The 27,235-nt window shown below is 39.3% G+C and overlaps 1 protein-coding gene across 2 annotated transcripts in view; it reads right to left on the bottom strand.

The window, feature by feature from the left end:
• The window catches only part of atg7 (ATG7 autophagy related 7 homolog (S. cerevisiae)), a 72,126-nt gene extending 45,787 nt beyond the window's left edge, over nucleotides 1–26,339 (bottom strand). Inside the window, exons 1-12 of one of the 2 annotated variants that reach the window (XM_030052126.1) lie at nucleotides 25,726–26,339; nucleotides 24,546–24,759; nucleotides 23,474–23,528; nucleotides 22,292–22,409; nucleotides 22,032–22,109; nucleotides 21,807–21,923; nucleotides 19,931–20,077; nucleotides 18,339–18,427; nucleotides 11,089–11,210; nucleotides 9,798–9,888; nucleotides 7,208–7,352; nucleotides 4,970–5,128 (exon numbers count right to left, since the gene is read on the bottom strand). In XM_030052126.1, coding sequence (XP_029907986.1) covers nucleotides 4,970–5,128; nucleotides 7,208–7,352; nucleotides 9,798–9,888; nucleotides 11,089–11,210; nucleotides 18,339–18,427; nucleotides 19,931–20,077; nucleotides 21,807–21,923; nucleotides 22,032–22,109; nucleotides 22,292–22,409; nucleotides 23,474–23,528; nucleotides 24,546–24,717 — 1,293 coding nt within the window. In that variant the 5' untranslated portion in view covers nucleotides 24,718–24,759; nucleotides 25,726–26,339. Of the gene's footprint in view, nucleotides 1–4,969; nucleotides 5,129–7,207; nucleotides 7,353–9,797; nucleotides 9,889–11,088; nucleotides 11,211–18,338; nucleotides 18,428–19,930; nucleotides 20,078–21,806; nucleotides 21,924–22,031; nucleotides 22,110–22,291; nucleotides 22,410–23,473; nucleotides 23,529–24,545; nucleotides 24,760–25,576; nucleotides 25,601–25,725 lie in introns of those variants that run through there. The other variant, XM_030052128.1, reaches the window with a different exon arrangement.
• Between the last annotated feature and the right edge of the window lie 896 nt (nucleotides 26,340–27,235).

Here is a 27,235-nt window from a genome sequence, read left to right as displayed (position 1 = left end):
TGGATCAGGCCTTATATGTAGATATTTCTTCATACAGTAACACCAAATATTTTAACATGAAATGACAGTTCACCTTCAATTACAGCACATGTATTACAGTTTCCTATACTTTCCCATACTTTTTTTGGCAATAGATCGTTCTCACAGAACCTGCCTGCGGGTGTATGGTCTTTTCAGGTTCCCCATCAAGCACAGAACCTGAAAAGACCTGGAAATGACAACTTCTTTATCCAGTATCTCTAAACTTTTCAGATCTGACCAGCTGTTTTATGAAAATCTTTATTGCCAGAAGCTGAGGAAGTTGCAACACACGGGCCAGCTATGTCCACCTGGCACACTTTGAATTGACAAATCAGTGGCAAGAGAGCAGATGTGGTTGCCTAAAGGTTCCTCAGTGGAGTGTGTAAACACATCATGATCACTTCTGGCCCAACCACAAGCTGGATTCAGCTCTCCTGTATAAGTCAAGAGTGAAGCATGAAAGAAGTCCATAAATCACTTACTTCTGCTTTGGCTTTTTTTTTTTTTTTTTTTTTTTTTTTTTTTTTTAAAGTGGTAGGCTACACCAAAGTGGTTAAAGCAGGACCTCTGATGGTGGAATAGCTCATTTTTTTTCTGATTCTTTCCTGCTAAAATGGCATGACTGAAAACAACTGCAGGGTTTGCAGACTGAATAGTGGTGCAAAGGGAAATGTCAAGATTCATTTTTTCAGCAGAAAAGGGCAGAGACAAGGTGTGAGATCTTAACAACAGCATATGCAACTGTTACTGAATCAGCTGAACTTCTGCATGTACTCACATTTGAGGAGTGGGAGCTGTTAAAATGCAAGTCTTAAATTTATATTTTATACTAAGATTGAGTGTTGCAAAGCATGCAGGGGCTGATTTCAGACTGTAAAAATGCTCATCTTCCTTCCATTTCCACAGTGCATATCCACAACCTGCAGCTACGATATGAAACACTATTTCGAGCATGGAAAAATCCTCATCTGCCAAGCTACTGTAAATAGAATTTCATGACAACCTAAAAATGCCACTGTTGATATCATCAACCCGCTCTGACCACACTGTTGACACAATTTAAATGTGAAAAAAAGTTGGTGCCAACATTGCAAGCTATAAATGTCACTTGACGGTCTTTGTCAATAGAGAAAACATCAAATTTGCAAGTGAAATTTTCAACATTGTGTCCTCATGTGAACCAGGGAACCTCATGCTTTTCTGTGGCGCCTTTCAATATCAGCCTGTTGGGTTCACATTTCTCCTCATTCTTTCGGAATTGCACTGAATGCGTCTGTGTCCTTAGGCCCAGAAGAATACAGGCGAGCAGACACAAAAGGACATATAAATACAGAGACAGGCGTGGATGCAGCATATGTAGGGGACAAGCAGGTGGGCGATGACACGGACACCACCCACCATGGCAACACAAGGCCATAGAGGGTCGTGCTGGGTGTTTTTCCCTTTCTATTATTTCCAGGAAAGAGCGAGAGAGAAAAAAAGAAAGAGAAATTTATGTCTTTTTTTCCCTTCCCTTTTCTTCGAGGGGAAAGTGGTTCTGACAGAATTCCTATTTAGGCTATTGCTAGAGATTTGCTTTTGTGATTGTAATGTTGTCATAATATGTTTTGACAATGAAAGACATAAACTATCAAGCCAATAAAGCACTTTCAAATTTAAAAACTGTAAGAAAGAAAGAAAGAGACACAAAGAGAAAGAATACTTTAAGAATTTTGATTAGTTTTTCCAACCTTCACAAAGCTTGATGACAGCGAAAAGTTACAGCTTCTCCGAGGAGAGGGACATGCAGCACACTAAGCTGCACAATATGTGACTGCATGTCACAAACTGAGGGACGCATAATTAAAACGGCATCACTGAATGTGACAAATAATTATCTTGACATTGCCTTATACGTGCAGTTATCTTTATCTAATCCATCAGTTTTGTAAATGTTATGTTTCTTTTTTTAATCTTACTTTAACACTCTCTATATTTTGGCAACATTGCGACTTTACATGCAAGAAATGTAAATGTGACTATGTAATAGAATGAACAGAGTCGTTAATAGCACACACACCCCTAAACATCACCCCTTCATCAGTGCGCTGTGAGTGAACTGATGGAAAGAAAAAGAGAGAGGGGAGAAAGAGGGAGGGAGTGTTGACAGAGAAGAGAGATTGTTTGATAACAAACACATTTAACTTGCAGGTCTGGCAAAATTCCCAAAAGCATTTCATGTTGTTGTTTTGTCTGTGTATGACGGTGGATTTCTTTGTACTGATACACCCACACATATAAAGAAAAGTGGGAGCACTGATTGTTTCATTTGTGACCCTAAAATCCTGGCTCGCGCTGTCTTGTCCAGCCTATTTCCAAGGCCTGACTGAAAGCCTAGTGAGGTCATTGCTTCAAATTGATGCTTCAAACTCACTGAGCTCAAGGCGACTTACATCAGAGCTGCCCCGGTCAGACACTGAGTCAAACTGTGTGATATAACAAGCTTGAGGAGACAGGCTTGCCGGGGACAGGAAAGTTCTGCGCTGCCTGCTCTTAGTCAGTTTTAGTCAGTTTTGTCAAAACTCACAAGTTGCCTAGAAGCCCAGTGGGTGCAAACATTCTCTTACACGGGCTGGGCTCTACTTTTCCTGCAACAGTAATCTCCAACCAAAGCTACAGAAGAGTGTGCTGTTAAGTTCACTGGACTTCAAGGTGATGCATCAGAAGATACAAAACAACTACAAAGCTCTGAATGCTGAACTGCTAAAGGAAATAATAATACCTAATAAATAGGTTAGAGTGTCCATTTTTCTTAAATCCATAAATCTGAGGATTGAGTGATATTGTGGGCAAAAGTCGAGTGAATCATTCTGCTGTGAACCATCTGCATCATCTCCCAGAGCACATACACATGAACACACAATGACTCACACCAAATATGCATTTCAAAATATGTGTTTACTGAAAAAAAATGTGCAAGCGGTTTGGAGGAGCGGTGGGTGCATTCTTTCACGCCACAACACAAGCCTGCTCTGACTGTTTGCTTGCTTAGTAGTCAACTGAAATATTTCCCCCATGAGATGCGGCTCTTTAATTAACAAAATAATGAGCCCACCAGCATTAATATGTAAGAAAGAGGACTGTTCATTTTCTGCATGGTTTGGCCATCATATCTGAGACATAACCAATCAAACAGGAATATAATTATAAGTCTAAAATAAACAAAATTCAGATAATGAAATCTTAAAGTCAATACAGATACAATTTCACAGCTGTTACCCAAAGGTAAAAGAATAACACAAATGCATCTAACCATAATCTTTGTTCTACCAACCTCTTGAATGATATAGAGGAACTGTGTTATGCTTTTCTTTTTTTTTCTTTTTTTTTTTTTTTGGAAAGCCAAAATCAGAGGAGTGATTCTTGAGGCGCTTTCACACTGCAGAAAAGACTCATTTATAAGCAGGTGAGACTGGCGGTGTGAAAGAGTCTACCTGTATGATCTCAACAGGCATGGCTACTCTGGGTTTGATCAGGCTAGAATAACCATTTGCACAAATGCATGATTACAGACTTGTGGGTTAATGGATGACATCATCATGATATGAATTCCTGCATGAGTAGCCAACAGAGGATGTTATTTCCACCCTGAGATGACGACTGTCTTTTACATAGGTTTCATTGAATCTGTTTTAACCTTTTGTATTATTGCTTGGTTTGGAAATCTTTATCTGTCCAATAAGAACAGACATGGAGATCTTGTTAAACTGGCCAGTAAGATCTCAGGGAGGAGTCAGGCTAAGCTTTTACACATATTCAACAGGAAGTCCTAGGACGGCTAATGCAATATTGGACTGTCAAGACTATCCACTCCAGAGGGAGTTTTAGCTTTTGCCCTAAAACCATCGTTTCAGGGCACCTGCTTGTAGGACTAAAAGACTGTGTTTCCTTTATCCTAAGTGCTATTGATATGCTTAGTGGAAAACAGCACTCTTGTTGCATTCTTGCACATTTGCACCAGGAATGAATTTCAGTTTCCTTGCTCTAGCCCTGTGATTTACTGTTTTAATGTTTCCCTTTTATATCCTGCTTTTACATGAATGCTGGCTGCAAAACAATATTTCCCCTAGTGGGACAATAAAGATAGCCTTGAACCTTGAACCTTGCTACATTATGCTCTGAAGAAGACGCAGCACAAAATTATCAGGGCTATCAGGGGCCCGTCGCTCTGGAATGACCTGCCCGATCAGGCACATCTATGTCTTTTTTAAAAAACCCACTATTTCAAATGCGCTTTCACTTAATTCCTTGCTTGCTGTGTGTGGTTACTAATCCATTTTAGTATTTTACTACCTCACTGCATATTCATTTTAATTTATTTGATTTTATGTTCTTTCAATAATTCTTTTACTTTATTGTCATTTTATTAGATCATGCCTTCTACTTTGCAGTGTGATGCACTTTGAAACTATGTTTTGAAAGGTGCTATACAAATAGTTTCTTCTTATTATTATCATCATCATCATCATTATTATTATATTAGTCTTGTGTCTGCACCTGACAAAGGCTATAAGCAAGTCAGTAAACTCCAGTTGAATTTGTCCTTTCTGCAACCATTTCCACCCTGTTTGCATCCTGATCCAACATTTGGGGTGAATGGTTTTCACTATAACTGTGTTACAAGACTACACTTCCACAGTTCCCAATTTCAGCACACACAACTGAAGTGATCACACAACACACATCGCTTCCTCTGTTCACAGAAGTACGTGCACAGCACCTGTGTCTAAATGATGAATGGCTGAACGGAAATTATGTATAGCTAGGGAAAACACAGTGAAAATGATTGGTGGAGAGGAGAATCAACAAAAAGAAGGGGAATATTATCTGTAAAAGCTTTTGACGGCGCTGAAATTTTAGATCCCACATTCCACTCACTTGACCTCTATTGATTTATTTTATTACTCACCACACCAGGAAAGATTTTGGTGAGGCGGTCGACAGCCGCCATGGCTTTGGACTTGCCGCCTCCCAGACAATCTTCAAACTCATAGAGTGGCTGCCGTACCGGATTGGAGTAGGAGATCTTTGCATTGTCTACAAAGGTGATGTGTCTCACTCCCCAACCCTGGAGAACGGAGAACAGACACTGATGAAAGAGGACAAAGGGTTTCCTAAAACAAAATGCACAGATTTTAATCCTGTTATTTTGGGCAGCTCTATCACCATTTGTAAAAGTTTCTTATGTTTTAATCCAGAAAAAAAAAAAAAAAATTCTGAACAATGATGATGACCTGTGTGCAGACTGGAGCAGCTCCACTGACAATGAGAGGGATGCTGAGTTTATATGACTGACCTGCCATCATTCAAAACTAAAGTGCAATGGTATTCCATTTTAATTATCAGAGTAAAGGCATCCATATGCTCTTCCAGATAGAAATACTTCCAACTTATTATTCTAGTTGTTTTCATTAAAAGCCCTCTCTGTCATCTAAACCAAAAACAAAAACTTTGGCCTCATCACAAAAAGGAATAACATGAGAAGTGGGCCATTTTTCATTCCTACATTGAAGAACGTTTGACAGAGTGATATTCATCTTAGAGCAATAGATAACTAGTCAAAAAAAAAAAAAAAAAAAAAAAAAAACAAGCGTGGACACAGGCATGAAACTGAATCCAAAACTTAAACCCTGGGCGTCAGGGGCAAAGATTTGGACAATAAACACACAGAGAGTTAGTAAGTTGTGGCCAAAATTATGATTACGAAATACCTGAAATAGTACATACAATTCATGGGAAAGTCATCAAATTCAAAGCTGCTGTCAACGCTGTCTGAGAGCATTACAATTTGAAGCACAAGAGAGGACAAAGAGACTCTTTACAAGCAAATCACTCCACTGTTCTGCGGCATGGTGTGCAATTTCTGCAACTCATTACACATCTTTCTGAGCAGCTGATGTGATTGTCCATGGTCTTGCTTTGGTTACATACAACTATCACTCAGGACTCATGCAATCAGGAAATGTTTTCGGAGCTTCACATTTAACATTTTCCAAGTTTAAAATAAAATTCCATGACATTCCTTAAACTTTTTGGCCAGGTATCATTTTACATAACTTTTGTTTTAACCTGGAAAACATCACATTAAATTCCCTTTAACTGGTAAATACATTAATTATAAGCCAATAAAGAATTTACATTTAATTAGCATTATATACAGCACTGCAGTTAGAGAACAGCACAACAAACTGACTGACAAGTAACAGCATTATTGATGTTTGTCTCCTAATCACTTCCTTATGTCCACATGATCACAAGTACAATTGAAAATGCCAGTTTGGCGTTCCATCCGCAACGTTCTCAAACCATCTTCCACAAGTCTTCCACTCGCACTGAAGTCTCCAAAAGTCCCATATCGAGCACGTGCAGGCATATGCGTGCTCTGCATGCTCCATTCTAGTCACATGACAATCCTACATCAGTGTTTTCAAAAAGCTCTGTATTCTCCCTCCGCCAGTTCCTACACCTTTTCATGAATCAAATTAAAGCACTTTTCAAGCATTTCCAAGGTGCATTTACAAGCTTTTCTGGCACCTTTTGGCTGTTTATGGCTATTCAAAATGATCACAATACTTCTTCGTCACATTAAATCAGATGTCAACGTGCTTTAAAAAAACAAAATTATGTTTAGTGAGAGCATTATATAAAAGGGAGACAAATTGAAAAGGAAGCATAACAAAGTTTCAAGTGTCAAAATATGTAACAGGCCCAGACATTTTCTATGAAAGTGCATTTGCAATTTCAAGCAGTTTCAAGGAATTTATTCAAAATCCAAGCACTTTTCAAATCTTCAAACTACCACATTCAAATTCAAGCTTTTTCAAGAATTTCCGGCATCCATAGGAACCCTGCACACAGCAACACCAGAGAGGTGATTTCAAATTTAAACACTTTTCTACCTATTTTCACAGGTAGAAAACACTGGCTTAGTGTGGACAGAAGACAAAAACAGAATAAAAAAGCAGGGCTCTCAAACAGAAGCCACAATCCCATTTAAAGTCACAGGTCATTGATATTTTCATTACTCTGAAAGTAGTGAAGCAGAGGTTGTGAGCCAGACAGGCTTCAGCCCAGCTAAACTCTGGTGGTGAGGGAAATAATTATGATCTTATTGCTTTATCCATCCAGACATCTATCCTCCCCTTACCATCAGAGTCCTGGCTACATTGCAGCCCAGTGTCCCGGCACCCAGCAGCAGACACTTGGTGTTGACCACCTTGTCCAGGTCCAGGGAGGGAACCAGCCTCCACCTCATTAGCTTCAGATTCAGGTCCACTGATGACTCTGCAAGCCTGGAGAGAGCCAGCAAAAAGTCTGCTAGTGTCACTCAAATTCAAGGGAACTGGAAAAAAAGCCCCGTACATTCATACTGTGATGCGCTCAGGAGTCTGCCATTTACCAGGAAGATTGGTGCAGCTATTATCACTTTTGTACAGATAATGTGGCCATATGAAAAGATGTCTGACAGACTGCAAAACATCAGGGTCCACAGATAGCCTCAGGATTTTTTTTTTTTTTTTATTATTATTATTTTTATTTGCTAAACCACTGTGATGCAAGTTGAAAATATGTAACCTAAAAAATTTCCGGATAAAACACAAAAAAATAAATTAGAAATAACTTTGGCAACCTTTATGAAAAAGACATGTTTTCAGCTGAATGGATGATGCTCTTTAGAACATTAATCTTTGGAAATCATTGTGAAAACAAATATTGCTCATGTGAACTGAATATTGGCAATGATCTAGGTTACACTCCTAGTCAGCCTTGTGCAGTGCATATAGTTGTTGAAATAATCCATGAATGGTTGCCACACCTTATAGGATATTTTAGTACAGCCTTGAGAGGAGTACCTCAGTTTCTCCTACTTTAAATGGGCCATTACTTCCTCAAGCCAGCGCTGATGTGTTGGAGCCTTAGCTCTCTTCCAACTGACAGTTGGTGTAATCCCTTCAGGTGTAGTACCAAATATTGCCATTATTTAGTTAGGGCTAATCTTTTTCTTACAAACATAAGAAATGGTGTCAAAGATGGGTAACCAGAAAGAGCTTAGCCTCAAGCACGACCAAAACATGTGACTGTGGGTGGCCTCGGTCTGGTGACATCTTTCACAGCTTGGGTCAGTATTTGGATAGAGCTTAGCTAGTCTGCTCTGGCAAAGATGTATTCTGTGGAATATTTTGAACTGAATCAGACCATGTCTGATACAAATAGAGGATGCATTCACCCTACTCATTGCCAGTTGCCAGGTCACATCTGGTATCTGCAGGTTAAGATCCTCCTCCCATTTAGCCTTTATATGGTGAAGGGAGGGAGAGGCTACAGTTTGGACTGTGTCATATACGAATGAGACAAAGCCGTTTGTTTGTGGATCCCTGTTAACACAATCGTCAACCCAATCTTCTTCTATGGGAGTTAAGGGAGGTGAGAAGCGTGTCTTGATGAAGTTTCGAACCTGCAGATACCTGAAAAAATGACTATTTGGAATACTGTGATGCACCTTTAAATGTTCAAATGAAATGAAAGCACCATCTTTAAAGAGGTCCCTAACACATGTGAAGCCTTTACCTTTCCACAGCTTAAATGCTGGATCAATGAGAGAGGGAGAGAAGTAGTGGTTGGCTAGAATAGGACTTGACAAAAGCGGTTTCTTGTGTTTAAAATGGACTCTAAATTGTGACCAAATTCTGAGGGAGCCCCCAATTACTGGATTATTTGTGTGATGCCGCTTAATAATTGGCACTGGTGCACATGCCAGGGCAGCCAATGAGTTGGGCGAGCTAGAATGATGCTCCATAAGCAAGCACACTGGCGCCTCAAGTCCGGGGATGTCAGATATCCAATATGAGAGGGCGTGAAGGTTAGCTGCCCAGTAATAATGCATCAGGTTTGGTAACGCTAAACCTCCGTTCTCTCTCGGCCTCTAAAGAAATGCCCTCCTAATCCGTGGTACGGTTCTGTTCCATATAAAGGTAGATATATGTTTATTCACTTCATTAAAAAATAATTTAGGAATGAATATGGGGATTGTCTGGAAGAGAAATAAAAATCGCGGCATTATGGCCATTTTAATGGAGTTAATTCTTCCTAGTCAGCCTCTATAAGCCTGTATAAATTATGCGCAAACAATAATCTTTTCTAAGAAGGTACATAGAAATATAATCCCACCACAGCCAGATAACACCAAAGTAAAATTGATTTTGAGTTCATGACATGAAGGACATTAAAACCCAATAAGTGAATAGATGGAAATCTCTGCAGGATTTTGATATTAGGGTCGTTCTGATGAAAGAAAATGTAGGAATTTTCAGATAGTGTGTTTTGTGCTGTGATTTATTAATGACGAAAGTTCACCAGGTCTAATAATTATCTTGTATCATGACTCATTTTTGAGGACCGAATTATCCATAACATTTGCTTCAGCTGATGCACAACATGTTTACTCAGGGTATAAGGGCAGCTAACACAGCCAGGCTCAGCACTGCAGTACTTGACCTGAAATTCATATCCCAAATTTTGAAGAATGTAGTCCAGCTTGTAGCACAGTTTAATAATTAGCTTTATTTTCTTTTATAATTAAAGTTTTTATTTGCAAACTGTGGTACATAGCTCATGGCACATTATAATGAAAAAATGTATTATATTTATATTCTGAAATCTGGCTTGAATCTGAACACACTTCTGAATTTGAAAACATTTTTAATGTATCTAGGTTTAACATAACTCTTGGGAATTACCTTTTAGGGTCCATGCATTCACTGAGGTTAACCATCCTGGGTCCCATTGCCCCCTTAGGGTTTTTCTCCCAGCCCACACTCTTAGGACACACTGGGGAAAAAGGCACATTAATAATTTAAAAGAAGATGTTGAAGGCAGCAGAAATGATACTTTGCCTTTCTTGTATCATAGGCATGACATAAAATAGGCCATACTGACCTTGTCTTGATATGAGAGCAAAATCAAATACTTCAATATCAAGGTGCTTGGTCAGTCTAATAAATTCAGAAAATTGCATTCCTTCACTGTAATGCAGCCTTTAAAACCAAGAAAAGACATTGCTTACACCATATCACGATATTCCTGTATCTAAATCCCAGTCTCATACCACATTATCAATATAATATCCATATGTCGCCCAAAACTACTTTAATTTTTTTCCCTCCAATTGCTATAATAAGATGCCACCATCTATTTTCCATTTTTTCATTAAAAATCTTTCATCTTCCCAGATGTATTAAACCCATAGGTCAGGCCAACAATCAGGTGACATACCTTTCCCTCTCCTTTCATCATCAAGGCTCTTTCATGTCTGAGCAGTCACATGTTAACCTGTGATGGTGCTTAACCTGGTTCAGTCAGACAGCAGGGCCAAGGTGGACTGATTCATTTCATCCAAAGTAATACCAAAAAACACAATAGATGAATAGAGTTTTGTTAAACAAACACCCTCCTCTGTGAATTAATTAAAACCAGACTGTGCTATTGAGGGAAAACAAGGTAAAGCAAGATACCTCGTCTGAACTCGACAAAAACCTTCACAGATCACAGAGCTTCCTGTGGGAGGCCTCTCCCGCCCCCTCCCAACCTCGTCTGCTATTACCATTTAAATTGCCTTCATCCTCTATTCTAACAGATAAAGGAATAAAAGAGAAGCTTTGCCAGTTCTGCGTGGCTTGGGAGGGAGCAGACTGGCTCAATGGAAGGTGAGCCACAACTAAGAGCTCACACAAACCAATAACTGTGCCCATTCACATCAATTACATTTTATACAAAACAGATTCACACCTGTGCTCACACATGACAAACAAGACAAACAAGGACAAAAGCCTGTATGTATGCGTGAGTATGCACATACCGACACACACATATACATACAGACAGACGTGCTTTAAAATACACAGATGCAATGCACACATCCACACACAAACACTCAAAGACAAAGCATTTGCACGCATAATGGAATGTGCACACACATGTGGACACATGCGAAAACACACACACACACACGCACACACAACAAGAAACTACCTGAGTTGAGGGGAAGTTCAGGTAGTTTGACCTGGAAGATGAGACTGTGCTGAATGGAGCGGCTGCCCTGGAGCGTTCTGTCCCTGAAGCAGAGCACATCCACTGTGTCCAGCTTTGAACCCCTGAGACACACACACACACACACACACACACTTAGTTGCAAAAGCCACTCTCAAAAACAATGTGCATGTAAATAGAGCTGTGTAAAAAAAAATAAATAAATAAAAATCAATGCACGAGTAGCGCAGTATTATTTCTCAGCATCCTATATCACTTCTCTAGCCTCTTTTGCCTCTTTTACTGACATGTATTATTCATGCACTTACTTTTAATTGTATCACCTACATTTCAGTGCAATGTGTTATTTCTGTTTTAATTACCATAAGTGGAATGGGAATTGTGGGAATGGTTTTGAGTCAATTATTCACACTATTTATTGTACAGTGCTTTGTATATTTTATTAGTCTTCCCAGGTGTTGTGCAGTAGGTTGCATTTTAAGGTCCAGTTGTACATTTTCAGTCATTCTGTACAGTTTTGCCCTGATACGTCTAATCAGAAAGCAGTCTGCGCTCAAGATTCAACAGGTGCAGCTCAGATCATCAGAAACTTAAGAATGAGGCTCTCACACTTGGGAAGGATGGAAAGTTTGTTTTATCTTGTACAAACAATATAAATACATGGCTAAATACAAAAAAAAAAGTGCTCAGCTGTATCTGAAGATAAAGGAACTGGAACATCCTTCCAGAGTGAGAGAGTCTCATTCTTCAGTTCCCAACATACTATGATACAAATAATATTGTGACCCATGGATAGTGATTAGTGCTTACCCAGCCCTACATGTAAAGCGCAAACACACCATACAGAGACTGCAGAATACAATACACAATACAAAATAAGCAAGCATAACAGGTAACACAATCTCACATAACACAGGGAGATATTCAACCTAACATGGAACATGCTCTCTCTCTGTCTCTGCCTCTCACTGTCTCTTTCTCTCATGCACACACCAATATGACAAACAACACAAACAAATGAATACTTGTTACAGTTAGCAACGTAATAAACACACTTTCGCATCGCAACATTTCCCCTTATATGGCACTCAATGACGAAGGTCAGCTTATACTGTCAAACCCAGTGACACAACTGAATAAGCGAGACATCACGACTGCATTGTTATCCTAGCTTCCTTCATCTGAGCCAGTATCAACAGTTTATATTTAAAACTCAGTGAAAGTGTAGTCATGCACAAGATTGATGAGGTTTGTATTGCATAAAAAAAAAAAAAAACGCCTGTGACCACAGGGTATGCAGCTGATAAGCCAACACACCGATGTTACATGCAGGACTCTATTGCTACAAAGATTAGTCTCAATGGGACTATACTGTTTCAATAAAAAAATAAACAATGACGAAATGAAAATATTTTGGAAGTAAATGACAAGTGCCAGGAAAAACTAGACTCTCTAGGGAAAAGTGGGGCAAAAAAACTACTGATAGTGTGCCTAAAAGTGTATACTTCCACACTGACTGTTTCTACCAAACATCCATACAGCAAGAAGAGACACAGCACACGCTGTAGCAACAGTTCTTATATAATGTTCAGATGATTCAGATGATTCGTGGTGTAATGATCTACGGTATTTTTCAGAATTTATGTGTTGTTGAAATGCAACTACTGCATTCACACATTAAATTATATTTATTCATACATGAGTAACATTGCCTCATATTCTAAATAAAATTTTTGCACAACATTTGATGCCTAAAAATTAAAGGTAACTATTTTTGCTGATATTAAATAAGGGACAATGATATCTGTATATTAGCTGGTATATCAAAGTACAAAAAAAGCCTAAAATGTGAATGCCAGTATTTATTATACTCTGTAACAATATGGATCAAGGCAAGACACAATCTCTAATCTAATTCAGTGTAATCACATTGTATTTACTCATCTAATGATGCATGAATGATGTATGATCTACCTCATAAATAAAATCTGCACTTTGAAATCCTCATCAAGACTAAATACAAGGACGTCAACATGGCAAATCTGTCCATGTCTGCTCTAAGAAAACTACCAGGAAGTTTAGGATAAATTTAGTTCTACAATAGTTTAACAATAGATGTACTAGAAGTGCACTCCAGGGAAACATCCACTATCCTGCATTGCAGTGACATGAGGCATTTGATAACGAAATACTGGACACGACAGAGGTACAATTTTAGCCATTATAAAAATCCCTGCCATGTATCATCAAGGTGTCAACAGCGTTAATTTCACAAGAATTTGAAATTAACGTTTAAAGACGTTTTACAATTAAAAAAAAAAAAGCTGTGTGGAAAAATGTGTGTACATGTACTGTTCACGGGATTAACACGTCGCTACGTGGGAGGATGACTAAATAGTAATGTTAACAGCACCCACAGGGCAGCGGTGCCTGAGTGGGACCTGCAGGGCAAAACATTGAGGGGTGTGTGTGCTTGCACGCACATCCAGGAAGATGACACATGTTTTCAATCTTTGTGTAAATATTTGAATACACTCCGACAAGGATCCTTTGACTAAACTGCTCTGTAATAAATGTGAAGTTTGCACCAGTTCCTGCATGGTGTGTGGAAGCCCTTTTTTTCCTTTGCAATATTTCAGTAAAATGTATTCTTCCTGTAAAATTCTGCCTTGTGTCACAGTGTCTTTTTTGTTTTAGCTTTATAGTATAACCAGTGCCAAAGGCCACATCCAAAGTTTATGTTAAAGGTTTTGCTTCCATTAGTCTACATTTTATCTCTGGTACTTTGAGGTACAGGGTTCATGTAATGTAGGCCAGAATACACTGGAGCGTATCTTTATACCATTAGCATGTACATGTACATGTACATGTACTTGGAGCCATTTAGATAGGTTTAACATATGGGGCTCTAGTTTCCCGGCGCAGCGCGGGGTGGCGCAGTGAGGCGAACCCGACGCAGCGCGGGGTGGCGCAGTGAGGCGAACCCCGCGCAGAGCTAGTTTCGACTGGCGAAACGACAGAGGCGGAGAGTGTCCAAGTTTCGCAGGCGGAGGTTCGCCGAGATGGGAGTGGCGGCGCAGCGGGGGGAGGTGCCGACAGATTCGGCTTGGCGCAGTGACAGTTTAGTGCCAAAAGGCTTCGCCGAGGTGCGCCAAAAGCTCGCCATCTGAAACCACGTCTACTTTCAGCGCAAGGCGGAGCGGGGTTGGCGCAGTGGAAGTTTGGCTGGCTGGCGCACATCACCAAAACCTCACAATCAGCACAAACGGTGCCAATCTCCTTTGATCTGACATCAGCTGTGACGGGACAGTTGATATGGAGATATATGTATGTGCTGATTGTGATCGTAGCATTGAATAGTGTTTTTTTCGGTATTTATTGCATCGTTCATGTGTCTGACATTACGGAAGCCTGCCTGTGAGGTTTTGGTGACGTGTCTGCACTGCTCGCCGGTCTCCGCTCCGCGCCTGTCTCCTGAGCTCCGCTCCACCTGCGGCAACAGACCTCCTTGTCAGCTGTGTAAACTTTCATTACGCCTTCACGCAGCGCATTTTAAAGGCAAGGACAGGGGCTCATTTGATTGGTTACATGTGAATTGGCTGTGTCAAACCCACTCCATGCCTTCTCTCCTCCCCTCCGCCGGTAGGAGGGACGGCGGAGTGCTTGCGCCACCGAGAACGGCGTGCCAAACTTGGAAAATCCGCCTGGCCACACCCAGTTGGCGAAGCGCATCTGCGCTACGCCCCCGCCTCGCCTGGTCTGCGAAACTAGAGCCCATGGTTTTGATTACAACGCTAAAGAGCAGACACAGCCACTGAAGGATATGACACTGAATCACGTTAAATCCTTAACCTCAACCATAATGCACAACACTAAAGTGATCATCACCTAATTTAAATTGAACAGTTTTAGACATTCAGCTGATACTCTTACCAAGAACAACATAAAAAACAGCTAAATAAGCTTGAAATTCCTACACAAAATTGGAAGCAGTTAACTACAAGGATAATGAGAGCCAGGACCATGGTGCCCTGGTAATATTCCTGTGAATATTACCAGGGAAAGAAACGCTAAATAAATAAGAGCTAAAGAAAGAGAGAACAGAGTTTCATTTAATCCTAATTCTAACCTTTGTTTTAACCTAACCCCTAATATAGTGCCTTTTCAAACCAAACACATCTCAATACACAAGAAAACCCAGTGGCCCAGATTCATATAACTTAGCGGTAAAGGCATGGCGCCAAGCTAAACCTCTGGCACAATAGTCAGAGTCAGTTAATGTGGCCTTAGCTAGACATGCTAATGAGGTGCTCCACATGTAACAACTGCACGGACTACACCTCTTTCTACTCTTGTCATGACAAGTAAAGTGGACATGAGCTAGAGGCAGAAGAAAACTAAAATTCTCAGCTTCTAAGTTTGGGATTTTAAAGGAATACCCCAACGGAAATACAATGTAAATACAATGTCAGCATCAAGGTGTATTCCTTTCGGAGAAGTAGTGCTGTCTCAGAATCCTAAATTATTTTTCTGTTCTCCTCTTCTGTTTCACCTATAGGCAAGATCATTTTTTTCTGTAGTACATTTTCATACACTTAAATACAGGAGATAAACAGATATAAAAGCAAAAGAGTGTAAATGACAGGAAAGATATCAATCAATAAATGCATTTCCATAAATAATGAAAGAGCGCTCGTTACCACTAAGCAAATCATCTTCTGTCTCATGTACTTCCACAACTACAGTCACAATGTTTGCCATTCAACTGAGAGGGCATTTATGCCTATTAATAATTTAAGTACACTATATGGACAAAAGTATTTGGACACACCTGTTAATCACTGAATTTAGGGGAATGGCTCGTTCTAAAGAGCTTACTGAGTTCCACTGTGGTACTGTAATAGTAATGTAATAGATGCCACCATTGCAACAAGTCAGTCTGTAAAATTTCTTCCCTTCTAGATATTCCATGATCAACTATAAGTGGTATTATTGAAAAGTGGAAGCGTTTAGGAACCACAGAAACTATGTAAAGTTACAGAGCGGGGTCGCCGAGCGCTGAGGCACATAGTGAGTAAGAGTGGTCAGCGCTCTGCTGACTTAGTAGCTGCAGAGCTCCAAACCTCCTCTGGCATTGACATCAGCACAAAAACTGTGCACCGGGAGCTTCATGGCATGGGTTTCCACAGCCGCATACAAGCCTTACATCACCAAGGACAACGCCAAGCATCGGATGAAATGGTGTAAAGCACGCCGCCACTGGACTCTGGAGCGGTGGAAACGTGTTCCGTGGATTGACCAATCACACTTCTCTATCTGGCAGTCTGATGGACGAGTCTGGGTTTGGTGAAGGCCAGGAGAACGTTCCCTATCTGACTGCACTGTGCAAACTGTAAAGTTTGGTGGAGGAGGGATAATACCATGGGCTTGTTTTTCTGGGGTTGGTCTCAGCCTCTTAGTTCCAGTGAAAGGAAATCTTAACACTTCAGCTTACCAAGACTTTATGGACAATTGTATGCTTCTAACTTTGTGGGAACAGTTAGTGCCCCATCCAACCCTATCCAACACCTTTGGGATCAACTAGAATAGAGATTGTGAGCCAGGCCCTCTTGTCCAACATCAGTGTCTGACCTCACAAATGCTCTTCTGCATGAATGGGCAAAAATTCCCACAGACACACTCCAAATTCTTCAATAAGAGTGGAAGCTGTTACAATTGCAAAGTGGGGGACCAACACCATATTAATGCCTATGGATTTATAATAATAATAATAATAATAAAACTTTATTTGTATAGCACCTTTCATACAAGAATTGCAGCTCAAAGTGCTTCAAAATAAAAAGAACATCTGAAAACACATTAAATAAAACATTAAAAAGAATAAAATACAGCACAGGGTGGAATTAAAAAGAAAAAGCTAAAAATTTAAATAAAATTTGAAATAAAACAAAAGATGCAAATGAAACAATAAAAGACAACAGTGTGGAGTAAAATAGGAGCTAGTTAAAGGCTAAAGTGAAAAGGTGGGTCTTTAATCTTCTTTTAAAGATGTCTAGTGAGCTGGCTTCCCTGATGTCTAAAGGTAGTGTGTTCCAAAGCTTAGGGGCGTAAGTAATAAAGGCGGCATCCCCCCAATTTAGAATGAGATGCCATGAAAGCTCCTGTAGGTGTAATATGTAGGTGGTCCAATACTTTTGTCCATATAGAGTATCTCATTTGTTAGCTTGCCACACATACAAACACAGGCATAAACTGTAGTCAGTCTTTAGAGAAAAGGAAGGTTTTCTGTGTCCCTTTCAAAGAACTAAGTGTTGAGGGATACCTTGGACCATCTGGCAGGCTGCTCCAACAACTGCAGCTGTAGCTGTTACAGGCAGCTTGACAACATCCTTGAAAAACTAAAAGACCCATGGTCTGAGAGACCTAGTTGGCTCACTTTCTGTAATCATATTTGGTAAACAAGTATTGTGAAGCCAGGTCATGTAAGGGTTTACAGACTAGCAGCATAATTTTAAAGTAAACTCTACTGTTCACTGTAAGCCGGTGCAGCTATGTAAGAGCAAGTGTATGAGCATGTCAAGTTTTTGTCCTTGCTAAAATTGCAGAGGGCAAAAGCAACCATTACTATAGTTAATCTACCACATAACATGGACATTCACAAGGTTTTTCAAATCCTAACAGAAAACGTTGAACTTATACATTTTTTTGAAGCTACTTAAGTGATACTGTTAATATGATCTTGGAAGTTCAGATAAGCATCCACAATCACATACAGTAGGGGTGGAACCAGTGCCAGCTCTACCTATGTTGCCAGCTCTACCTATGTAGGCAAAATTACTCCCTTGTGCTCTTCCATGCCTAAAACCCTTACAATATGTTGCATATCACAGAATCACCTGTATCGTAATACCATCATCATCATGGGTAAAATATTGTGATAATATCATATCGTAATTTATTAAGCGATTCCCACCCTTACAATCACACCAAGGTTTCAGATCTGCTCACTGCACATCAGAGACAGGGAATCCAGTGGATTTCTTGTCTTTGCAGCCTTGAATCTAAATACTGCTAACAAACATCCATAGGAAAAGTGTGGACCTACGAAATACACTGTGGAGAATTTATGCATCTGTTCCTACTGCAAACATACAGTCAATATATCCTTTTACAGAAAGTGAATACACAGACACACACACACACACACACACACACACACACACACAGTTTACCATCGGTGAGCTAGCAGCACCAGTAGATTTCTCAGAGGCCAGCCCGGATGTTGAGACAGAGTGCATGGATCATACACGCCCACAGTGACCTGGAAAACCAAACAACATATTTACAATACCAAAGTGTGTGTGTGTGTACATTTAATGTCTGTAAAAGGATATAACTATTGCCTCATAAAACCAAAGGCAGTGCTGAGTTAATGTAAGCACATTAAGCAGCTTATGGTAGGTCAGTCTTGAGCTGTAGATTTTCAGAGAAGGTTAAAAACCCACCTATTCAGGGAACAACTGCTCACCTAATGGACTGTGCAAAAAAAAAAAAAAAAAAATCTGCCTTTATGCTTTCCTCCTTCCTTAAAGCACTTTATGCAGTCTATATATTCCCTCTTTGCACTGCCTTGTAGCACTGCCAACTATGGACCAGAACCAGAGCTTTCTGGCACTTGATGTTGTTCTCTCCTGAATTGATCTTTGCTTGCTCGTGTATAAAAATCTCATATGTAAGTCACGTTGAATGAAAGCGTCTGCCAAATGTGTGAGATGAATTATATCTATTAGTAATGCGCAGACTTTATCTGACGCCATCTGAATCCATGTGCATGCATAAATCATCTACCTGCCACCCACTCGAATTAATTATTTTCTCAGATTTGGAGACCTGCAACCGCATGGAGATTTCACTCTACCTCTACGTGTGCCTGTTGGCTGTGTGGCTTTCTAAATTATGCAGCGCAAGTTTTCCAGGTGATTTCTTTACTGTGTTGTATTGATGTATGAGTGTTTTCTTTACAATTTACCTTAAAGATTAGAGGGGCTGCTTTCAATAATGTCACTGCTGCAACTATTGTAGGCAAAACTAAAAACTCTAGCTATAAACTTGACAGGACAGAGGAAACTCTCCAGGGGAAACAGAATTTAACTTTTAGTTTCTGAAATATTTTTTTAGACAGCTGATGGAGCTCAGGATTTATCAGGAGGATGGCTGCTTCACTTCAAACTATTTATCTGTATGAACCTGGACTGTGTGTGTGACCTTTTGGATGTGCAGAGGAACACAGAATATTAATCAACATTAGATCCTGACCGTTTCTGTTGGTGTGTTCGGAGATTTAAATAATCAATGAACTTACACCGCTGTGGCTCCTGTGTAAATCACTGCAAGTATTTAATAAAGTCAAATAATAATTTTTTCACCCACCCACATTTGCTGTTAATTGTAATATTATTTTTTACGCCCAATAAGCCAATTATCCGAAGTGCTCATGAATATAACTGGAATCTGTGCACCACTAACATCTATGATGGTAAAATTTCTGAAAAAATGTTCCAAATTACAGTTTTATATATATATATATATATATATATATATATATATATATATATATATATATATATATATATATATATATGTATATATATATATATATATATATATTTTTTTTTTTTTTTTTTTTCATTTTTGCTCATTTGTAAGTTTGATTCTTTGTATCTTAGCTTTCATCAGAGGTTTTGAACATATTAATAGAACTATGTCCACAGAACTATGTCAGAAATCAATAATGTCAAATACACAGAACAAACTGAAGTAGCACCTTCTTGGTATCGGTGAAGAATGAGTCCCAGTCGCCTAGGAGAGCCATCTGAACACTGTCGTCTGTGTACTTCATCAAAAAGTAAGGAACCGCTGTGGTTCCCCTGCTGACACACAGCCCATCATAGGCCTCCTGCAAGGCTGTGATCTGGGACAGCGAGAGATGGGAGGCAGAAATGTTGAGTACAATAACCCTTCTATGACTCGCATATCTACAGACCATTAAAAGAACAATCAACTCAAACAAATGTAACATGATGATAGTTAAGAATACATGATGCTTGCTGTTTCATTATATCTGCACTCATAAAACAATACACTGCAGATATAACTTCCTTGGAGTATCATGCTCTATAGATGTAGTAGTTACATAAAAATAAAATCAGCTTGGTGTGTTACATGCATGACGAATCCAAGAGAAAATGTACATATGTCCTGATTACTATACCCCTTTACAATATATATAACATTTTTTGTACTATCTGACTCTACACTTAGCAATGAGGACATTATAAAGCCAGAATACACTCAAAAGACTCTGACTGAGCCTTTAAGCTGGATGACAGTAGCAAAGTGGGAAATGACCATGGCAGTTGACACACATAATTGTGCAACACTAAACTACATTGCAATAATTGTTGTGCAATCACTCCAGATACCCATACTCTGACAGATGCTTTCCAGTCCCACAGCGCCTAGCTGGTGTGTAGCATCAAGTTTTGCTGTAGCTGAAGTTACTACAGTCCTCACAAAAACATCAGGCAAGCATCACTCAGTAAGAAGTGAGACAGAGCTGTGTGTGACTGACTGATAAACTGACTGAAATTAATATATTTGATTTTGGGGTAACCACAGTTATAAAGTTCCAAACTTTACTGGTAGCAGTGTAAAAGAAAAGAAGTCAAGATTTGAAGTCAAGAGGCAGATGCTGACAGAGCAGAGACCTACAGCCTGAATGAAAACAGCACACCCATAACTAAAAGGCTCATGCGTGGGTTAGGCACAGGAGTCCCTTGTGTCAGCGGTTAAAGAGCCTTCATTTTTCCAAAATTACTTGCGACAAGGATTAAAAAACAACCGCTTTTGTTTAGCAACCAACTTCCTGATTTAAGCCAGGGTAAACTGCTGCATTAAATTTAAATTTATCACAATAAGACAGGTCTGTAATCAAGTTGATAAGGTAGTTGATTACACATCTTTGTTATGAATATTTTATGAAATTTGATTTAATTACACACCATTTAATGTATTATGCAACAGCATGTCTTTTGACTTGCAGTTTTTAAGTTGGTGACCTCTTCTGTTATTGTTTTCAAGGGCAGTGCCTCCACAGTGAGACACACCTCCTATCCAGTGTATAAATGGTTCAGCTGAGGCACTTTTTTCCATTTTGGCCCTTTTGGAGACTTGTAGAGGCCATGTCTCTCTTTTGTCTTCAAGAGCACCCCAGTGTAATTAGCAAAATATTAAATTAATAAAAAAAAAAAAAACAAACACAACACAGCCTCTGAACACATCACTACTTGTCTCAACTTTGGGTTTGCAACTTTTGTTTCCCCTTAGGAGTAAGCTATAGGAAAACCTACATGAGAATGGGAATAATATTCAAATTTATAAGCCAGCATAGGTCAGCGGGATCATGATGGAATGAATGCCAAGGGTATTTTCTTTGAGCAACATCAATTGTTCATTCAATGTTAAATCATAACTAAAAAGGACGATGAACATCAACATCAGTGTATGCCCGAGAACCTCCAAGTGAACATTCCTGTTGATTCAATTTGAAACTGTCCAAACTGTCCAAATATGTATAACATAATATAGAATTATGTTAACTATTTTATTTTTAACGGTATACTACTATTCTAACAGCCTACCTGTTTGGCTGAAAAAACCTTCTCTAGTCCAGAAGGCTGTTGGAGAATCTTTATCCCCTCTGAGAAACAGAGGGCAGGGAAGCAGAACCAGTAGTAGAAATGGTACTTCTTCAAATCCTAAAGAAAGAAAGAAAGAAAGAAAGAAAGAAAGTCAGTCACACAAAATGTCACCAACATATGAATTTTAGGTCAGGTTACTTGATAGAAAACACTGTTCATACGCACTGCAAATGTCAGCAGAATGAATTTGCAGAGGATGGACGGGTCCTTCAGTGCAGCCCCAGACTGTATGGCATCCCATATCTATAAAAAACAACAGGCAGCAAACACTATAGCATCAAAGTAAAAATGACAATTACATTTATAGTATTATGCAATAGTTTTATATGAAATGACTTCTTTATATCAGCTGTTTTACAGACATTCTTCAAGAAGACTGTGTGTATGTGTGTGTGTATTTAACATTTACATTAGATGTACTTTACCTCGTTGGCCTCTTTCTCTAGCAGAGCCTTCTTATCTGTGGTCTTAAAAGCATCTAATGTGTTGGTGTTATACAGGGTCCCTACAGCCGGACAGCAGCGTGCTGGGGTCGCAACATCTCTGAAAGCAAAACACGCATTATACATTTAGAGTGCGTAGTAGAGATAATGATAGTAAAAACAATTTACAGCGGTAGTAGTTAATGTTTACAATATGCTAGGGTAAATGTAAATGTATAAAAATCCCAAGCCTAATGTACAATACAACCCTGGAGTTCCAACAACATGCAGGCTCCTCACCACTGGGCAGAAGGATATTCAAACAGAAGTATCCAATTTATAATCAAAGAGTAGACAGTCTCTTCAAGATACTGACTATAACATGTACCTTCTGACTCCTCCTATCCTTGTTTATATCAAGAGCTTTTACACAGTAACTGTCAAAACAGTAACTCTACATTTGTTTGTAGCAAACCTATAAGCCTACATATGATTCTTTAGCTCTAATACAGGTAAATACATAACTGCCTCATCTAATAAATTCATCGTACCTACTAATCCTACTAGATCGTATATTATGTCAATGAGCAATGAGCAAATGCAACGAGCAAATTATATGATTACATTTTTTAATCAATAGTTTTAGTCATTTATCAAATAGAGACACCAAACATTTGCTGTTTATACCTTAAAAATGCTAAGAAAAAAAAAGAAGACATTCCTGCCATGCTACATATAAATACAAAATTCAAAAAGTAGCCTATATATTTGTTTTGTTTAGTTGCAGGTAAGACTACTAAGGAAGCAATGTGAAGACATAACTTTAGGCTCTGGGAACTTATGACTTATCCTTAGTTTTAAATTTCATAGGTGCAATGACTAATTGATTAATCAAAAAAATAATTGTCACATTATTCAACAATGAAAATATTCGTTAGTTGCAGTCCTAATCATGACTGGCATAATCATATTCATACTGTGATTACTTCAAGTGAGAGCATGATACAGCAGTACTTAAAATCAGTTTTGGCTCACAGGCAAAACCAGGCATGTGACAATTGTTGGTGTTTCGGTTGCATCATTGTGTGTCGTGTAAATCAGCTGCTATGGTGGAATTAATGACTTGATATCCAACTTAGAACTGACTGACAGGAAGTTACCGGCAATCTTTCAGGCCATACTTACACATCCAGTGCACTGAACTCCAAAGTCAGGCGAGTGGGCAAACCAACTGGGTCACCTTTTTTGGGAGAGAAACATGAATAACATGAATTTGTTTGAACCTATTGATCCAACTGGGACAGAAGATCTTTGAGCTCTATCTGTGTGTCTTTGTGTGTGTTATTGAATAAGGAAATTTTCATAATGTTAGGTCTAGGGCTGTCTAAAGCAGCCCATTTTGAGTTACCAATAATGATTTTTTTTAAAACATTTTTTTATACCACCATGCTGACCATGAATAAATACCTTGTCCTTATTTTGGATATAATTCTACTTCATGCAACATGGAAAAACACTGCTTTGAATGCAACAGATGGGATGTGACATATTCAAACAGACGTTTACTTCTGGGTTTCTGTTGTAGCATTGTGAAAATCAAGCTATATCATCACAGGAATAAAAGACCGAAAGGAAAAAAAAGAAGATTCATGCTGCACCTCCACACTTTAAATAAAAAGACTGGAAGTACTTTGTCTTGAATAATTTAGAAGTCAAAGATGAGTTAGACATAAGTGCTGCTGTGTGCAAACTGCGTCATGGAAAAGTCAAGTATTGTGGTAATATTACCAAAATGTGAGCCCATATTGCCCATCTTAAGTTATGATTACTCTGAAAAAAAAAAAAAAAAAAAAAAAAAAAACACCAAGTTTTTTGTTTTCCTGGTTGATTTCTATTTTTTAGGCCTGCAATAAATGTTAAAAGCTAAAAGTAAATTTGACTGATCCGCTCATGACAAATGTCTTCAGAAGTATGAAAGAGCTATTTTCCATAGTCCAGTGGTGTTTTTAATGTTTTTGGTGTTTTTTAAGTGTTTTTTAAGTATTGCCGAAAGGAATTAATATTTACAATAATTACAGAATCACAATACATACTGAGTAGGCACACAAGTATAGTGAATTTCATATCTGTCCCCATCCCTATTGCACAGAACAGAGAATGAATGTGTGTGTGTGTGTGTGTACACCTGTCCACCAGCATCATTAAACAATAAAACACAGTCATCACAATAATCACACCATCTGGTTGCCACTCTCACCATTATAATAGTATCCTTTGACACATTTGGGGCTCTCGTCCAACCTGTATTCGTTAAGTTTCTTCTGAGTGAGCTGATGCCAGAAGCCGGCCTCCAGAGCGCTGCTGAAGGGAGCAAACTGCAGCTTGGGCTCTGCACTCGAGGACCCTGCTTCAGCGACACCAGACGCCATTGGGACTTTGCTGACTGTGACTACACTGCCAAGGTATGCAAACTGTGAAAGGAAACAGCTCTAGGTTACAGTGCATACTGTCACTTGCAGGCTGTATAATCTGTGAGGGGAATTAAGGACAGGGATCATTTACACACAGAATCACACATAGCCATATACTGTGTCAACAACCCTAACACAAACACTCATTAAAATGACCAGTGAGGGTATTCTCTTGAGTCCAGCTAAGGGATTCAATCAATCAGAGAGATCAATGGGCTAACTGAATCAGTCTATAATCCAATCAATCAATCAGCAAGGTGACAGGCCAATGACAGCTCAAAATACCAGCACAGTTACTGTGACAAAGAGTGTGTTTGTGGCTCAAATCTTCAGCCATGTGAAACAATCAGTGAGGAAAATGTCAGTATGCAGAAGAACTATCATCACATGAGAGAGCCTGACCAAGGCTGTGTGTCTCTACCAGAGGAGATCATTGTTTGCTTAAAAAAAAAGTCACCTGACTGCTGCTTTTTTACTGCCAATAATAGCGAAATATAAGACTAATTTCGCCCCTGATATGAACAGAAAATATGAGGACAAAAAAGGGAAAATACAGTTGTATCATTTCCACTTGATTTGGCTTATTTCCTGTTGTAGAAAACATACTGCACCAAGAGACCTCAACGTGTAGACGACATGTATGCCTGGATTAAAAAGGCAAGGCTCTGTTTAACAGTAACAAACGACTTTCCTTTTAGATGGTCAAATTCAAGGCGTTTTCAGACTTTTCTCTGGACATGCATGCAGGCTGTCAGTGCATGCAGGAGCACAGACAACATAGTGACAGCAGACAATGTGGACAGCCCCATGTTGTCACCTGATTTTAACGCGACAAACAACTTCAGCGAAGAAAATCATAAACTGACACATTAACGCTGCATCCGGCACCGACCACCGTCATTAAAACGGGAAACGAATGATATGCAATTAACAATCAAGGCACTGTTTCACTCACTGTGCACTTACCAGAAAGCTTCACTTCCTGGTCACGATCATGTGATCGGGCGGATTGTCAATAAAGCGATGTAGTGTGGGTACAGCCGGTGACAGTTTCTCCCGATGCTAACGGTGTTAGCCTAGCTGCTAGCGTCTCTCTGTAGCTTCATGGGGCGAGCACCATTGAGTAAAAGACGAAGAACCAAAACAAAAACAGGAAAAGGCAAACGACGAAGCAGGAGAAAACTGACAAAAACCTATATGCGCCGCTCCTTTTCATTTTTTTTTTTACAGCAGGGTAATGTAGTAGATAGGCTACAGCAGGCTAGCAAGAAGTTCGGCTAGCATAGCAGACCGCAGAGAAAGAGCGGAGGAATACCTCCAAGTCGTGGGAACTGGTGAAACGAGTCTGTCAGTGCCACCTAATCATTGATTTTTCCATCCACTTTTCACTTGGCAGAGTGACGCTAGCCTCCGTGTAGTTATGTAGTTATAAGCAGGTGCCGAGCATCCTCAGTGCGACTGACTTTTCCAGTCCAGTCCCAGTGCACGGCTGAGAGAGATAAGCCACCAAGTCTGACAGTAACCTGCGTGTTGGCCTGTCTTGTACACTGCAGGTCAAACCAGCTTGCTCGTCCCGCATTAATATCCTCTTACTAATTACAGTGCTGGATTAACGTTAGATTAAATGTGCGCTTATGAATCAACAACCCCCAGCCACACCATAAAAAGTCCTAACAAATACCCCACTAAAAGCTGTGTAGATAAAGTAATAAAGATAGGTTTGCATAATGTATGAATTAACAAATGTATAATCCCACCTGTCTGTGGTATTTACAGTGCATGAATAATGTTTGTTTTGTCTGCTCATAATCAAATCCAGGTGTTTCATGTAACTGACCCCGAGGTCTTACACACCTGTATTGTTAATTAGACTGTTATCAGTCGATTGTTGATTAATTTATGCTTTATTGTATGCCAGGACTGAACATTTTCATGCATCAACCGCAGCACCATTTGTAACAGCACATAATAAAGAAATTTGAACAAGAAATTTAAAAAAAAAAACTACAAACTAAACAACACAGTTTTGCTTTGCTGTGGCATTTTTTCCTTCTTTCCTTTCCCCAGTTGGATTACAATACATATTCATAAGTTTCCTTTCATTCATCCACATTCATCAGCGCAGTTCCTGTTGGTTTTGGCAAATCCACCGGTAGCACACCACAATACGACTTGTAGCAAATGGAGACTGACCATTGATAGTGGCAAAATACAGATTATACATTGTAGAATGCAACATGAGTGGCAGAGCAACCATGTGTTTAAGTTTGGATCAATCTCTCTAAAGTGCACTAGTTCTTATATGTATATTTGTTTGGGTTTTGAAAATACAGAGGGCATTGAAGTACTGGCAGAATCAGCAGGAAGCACGTTAGGGTCCATAATGAATAAAATGAAACTTAAGTTTTTCAACCATGACTAAACTTTTTGATTGAATGGTAGGCCCAGTTTCATTTTATTCAGCAGGAGTGTCAGG

The sequence above is a fragment of the Myripristis murdjan genome, chromosome 5 (assembly GCF_902150065.1).
Source record: "Myripristis murdjan chromosome 5, fMyrMur1.1, whole genome shotgun sequence".
NCBI classification, from domain to species: Eukaryota; Metazoa; Chordata; class Actinopteri; order Holocentriformes; family Holocentridae; genus Myripristis; species Myripristis murdjan.
Note: the sequence above shows the minus strand (reverse complement) of the source record. Positions and strands in the feature narration are given on the sequence as shown.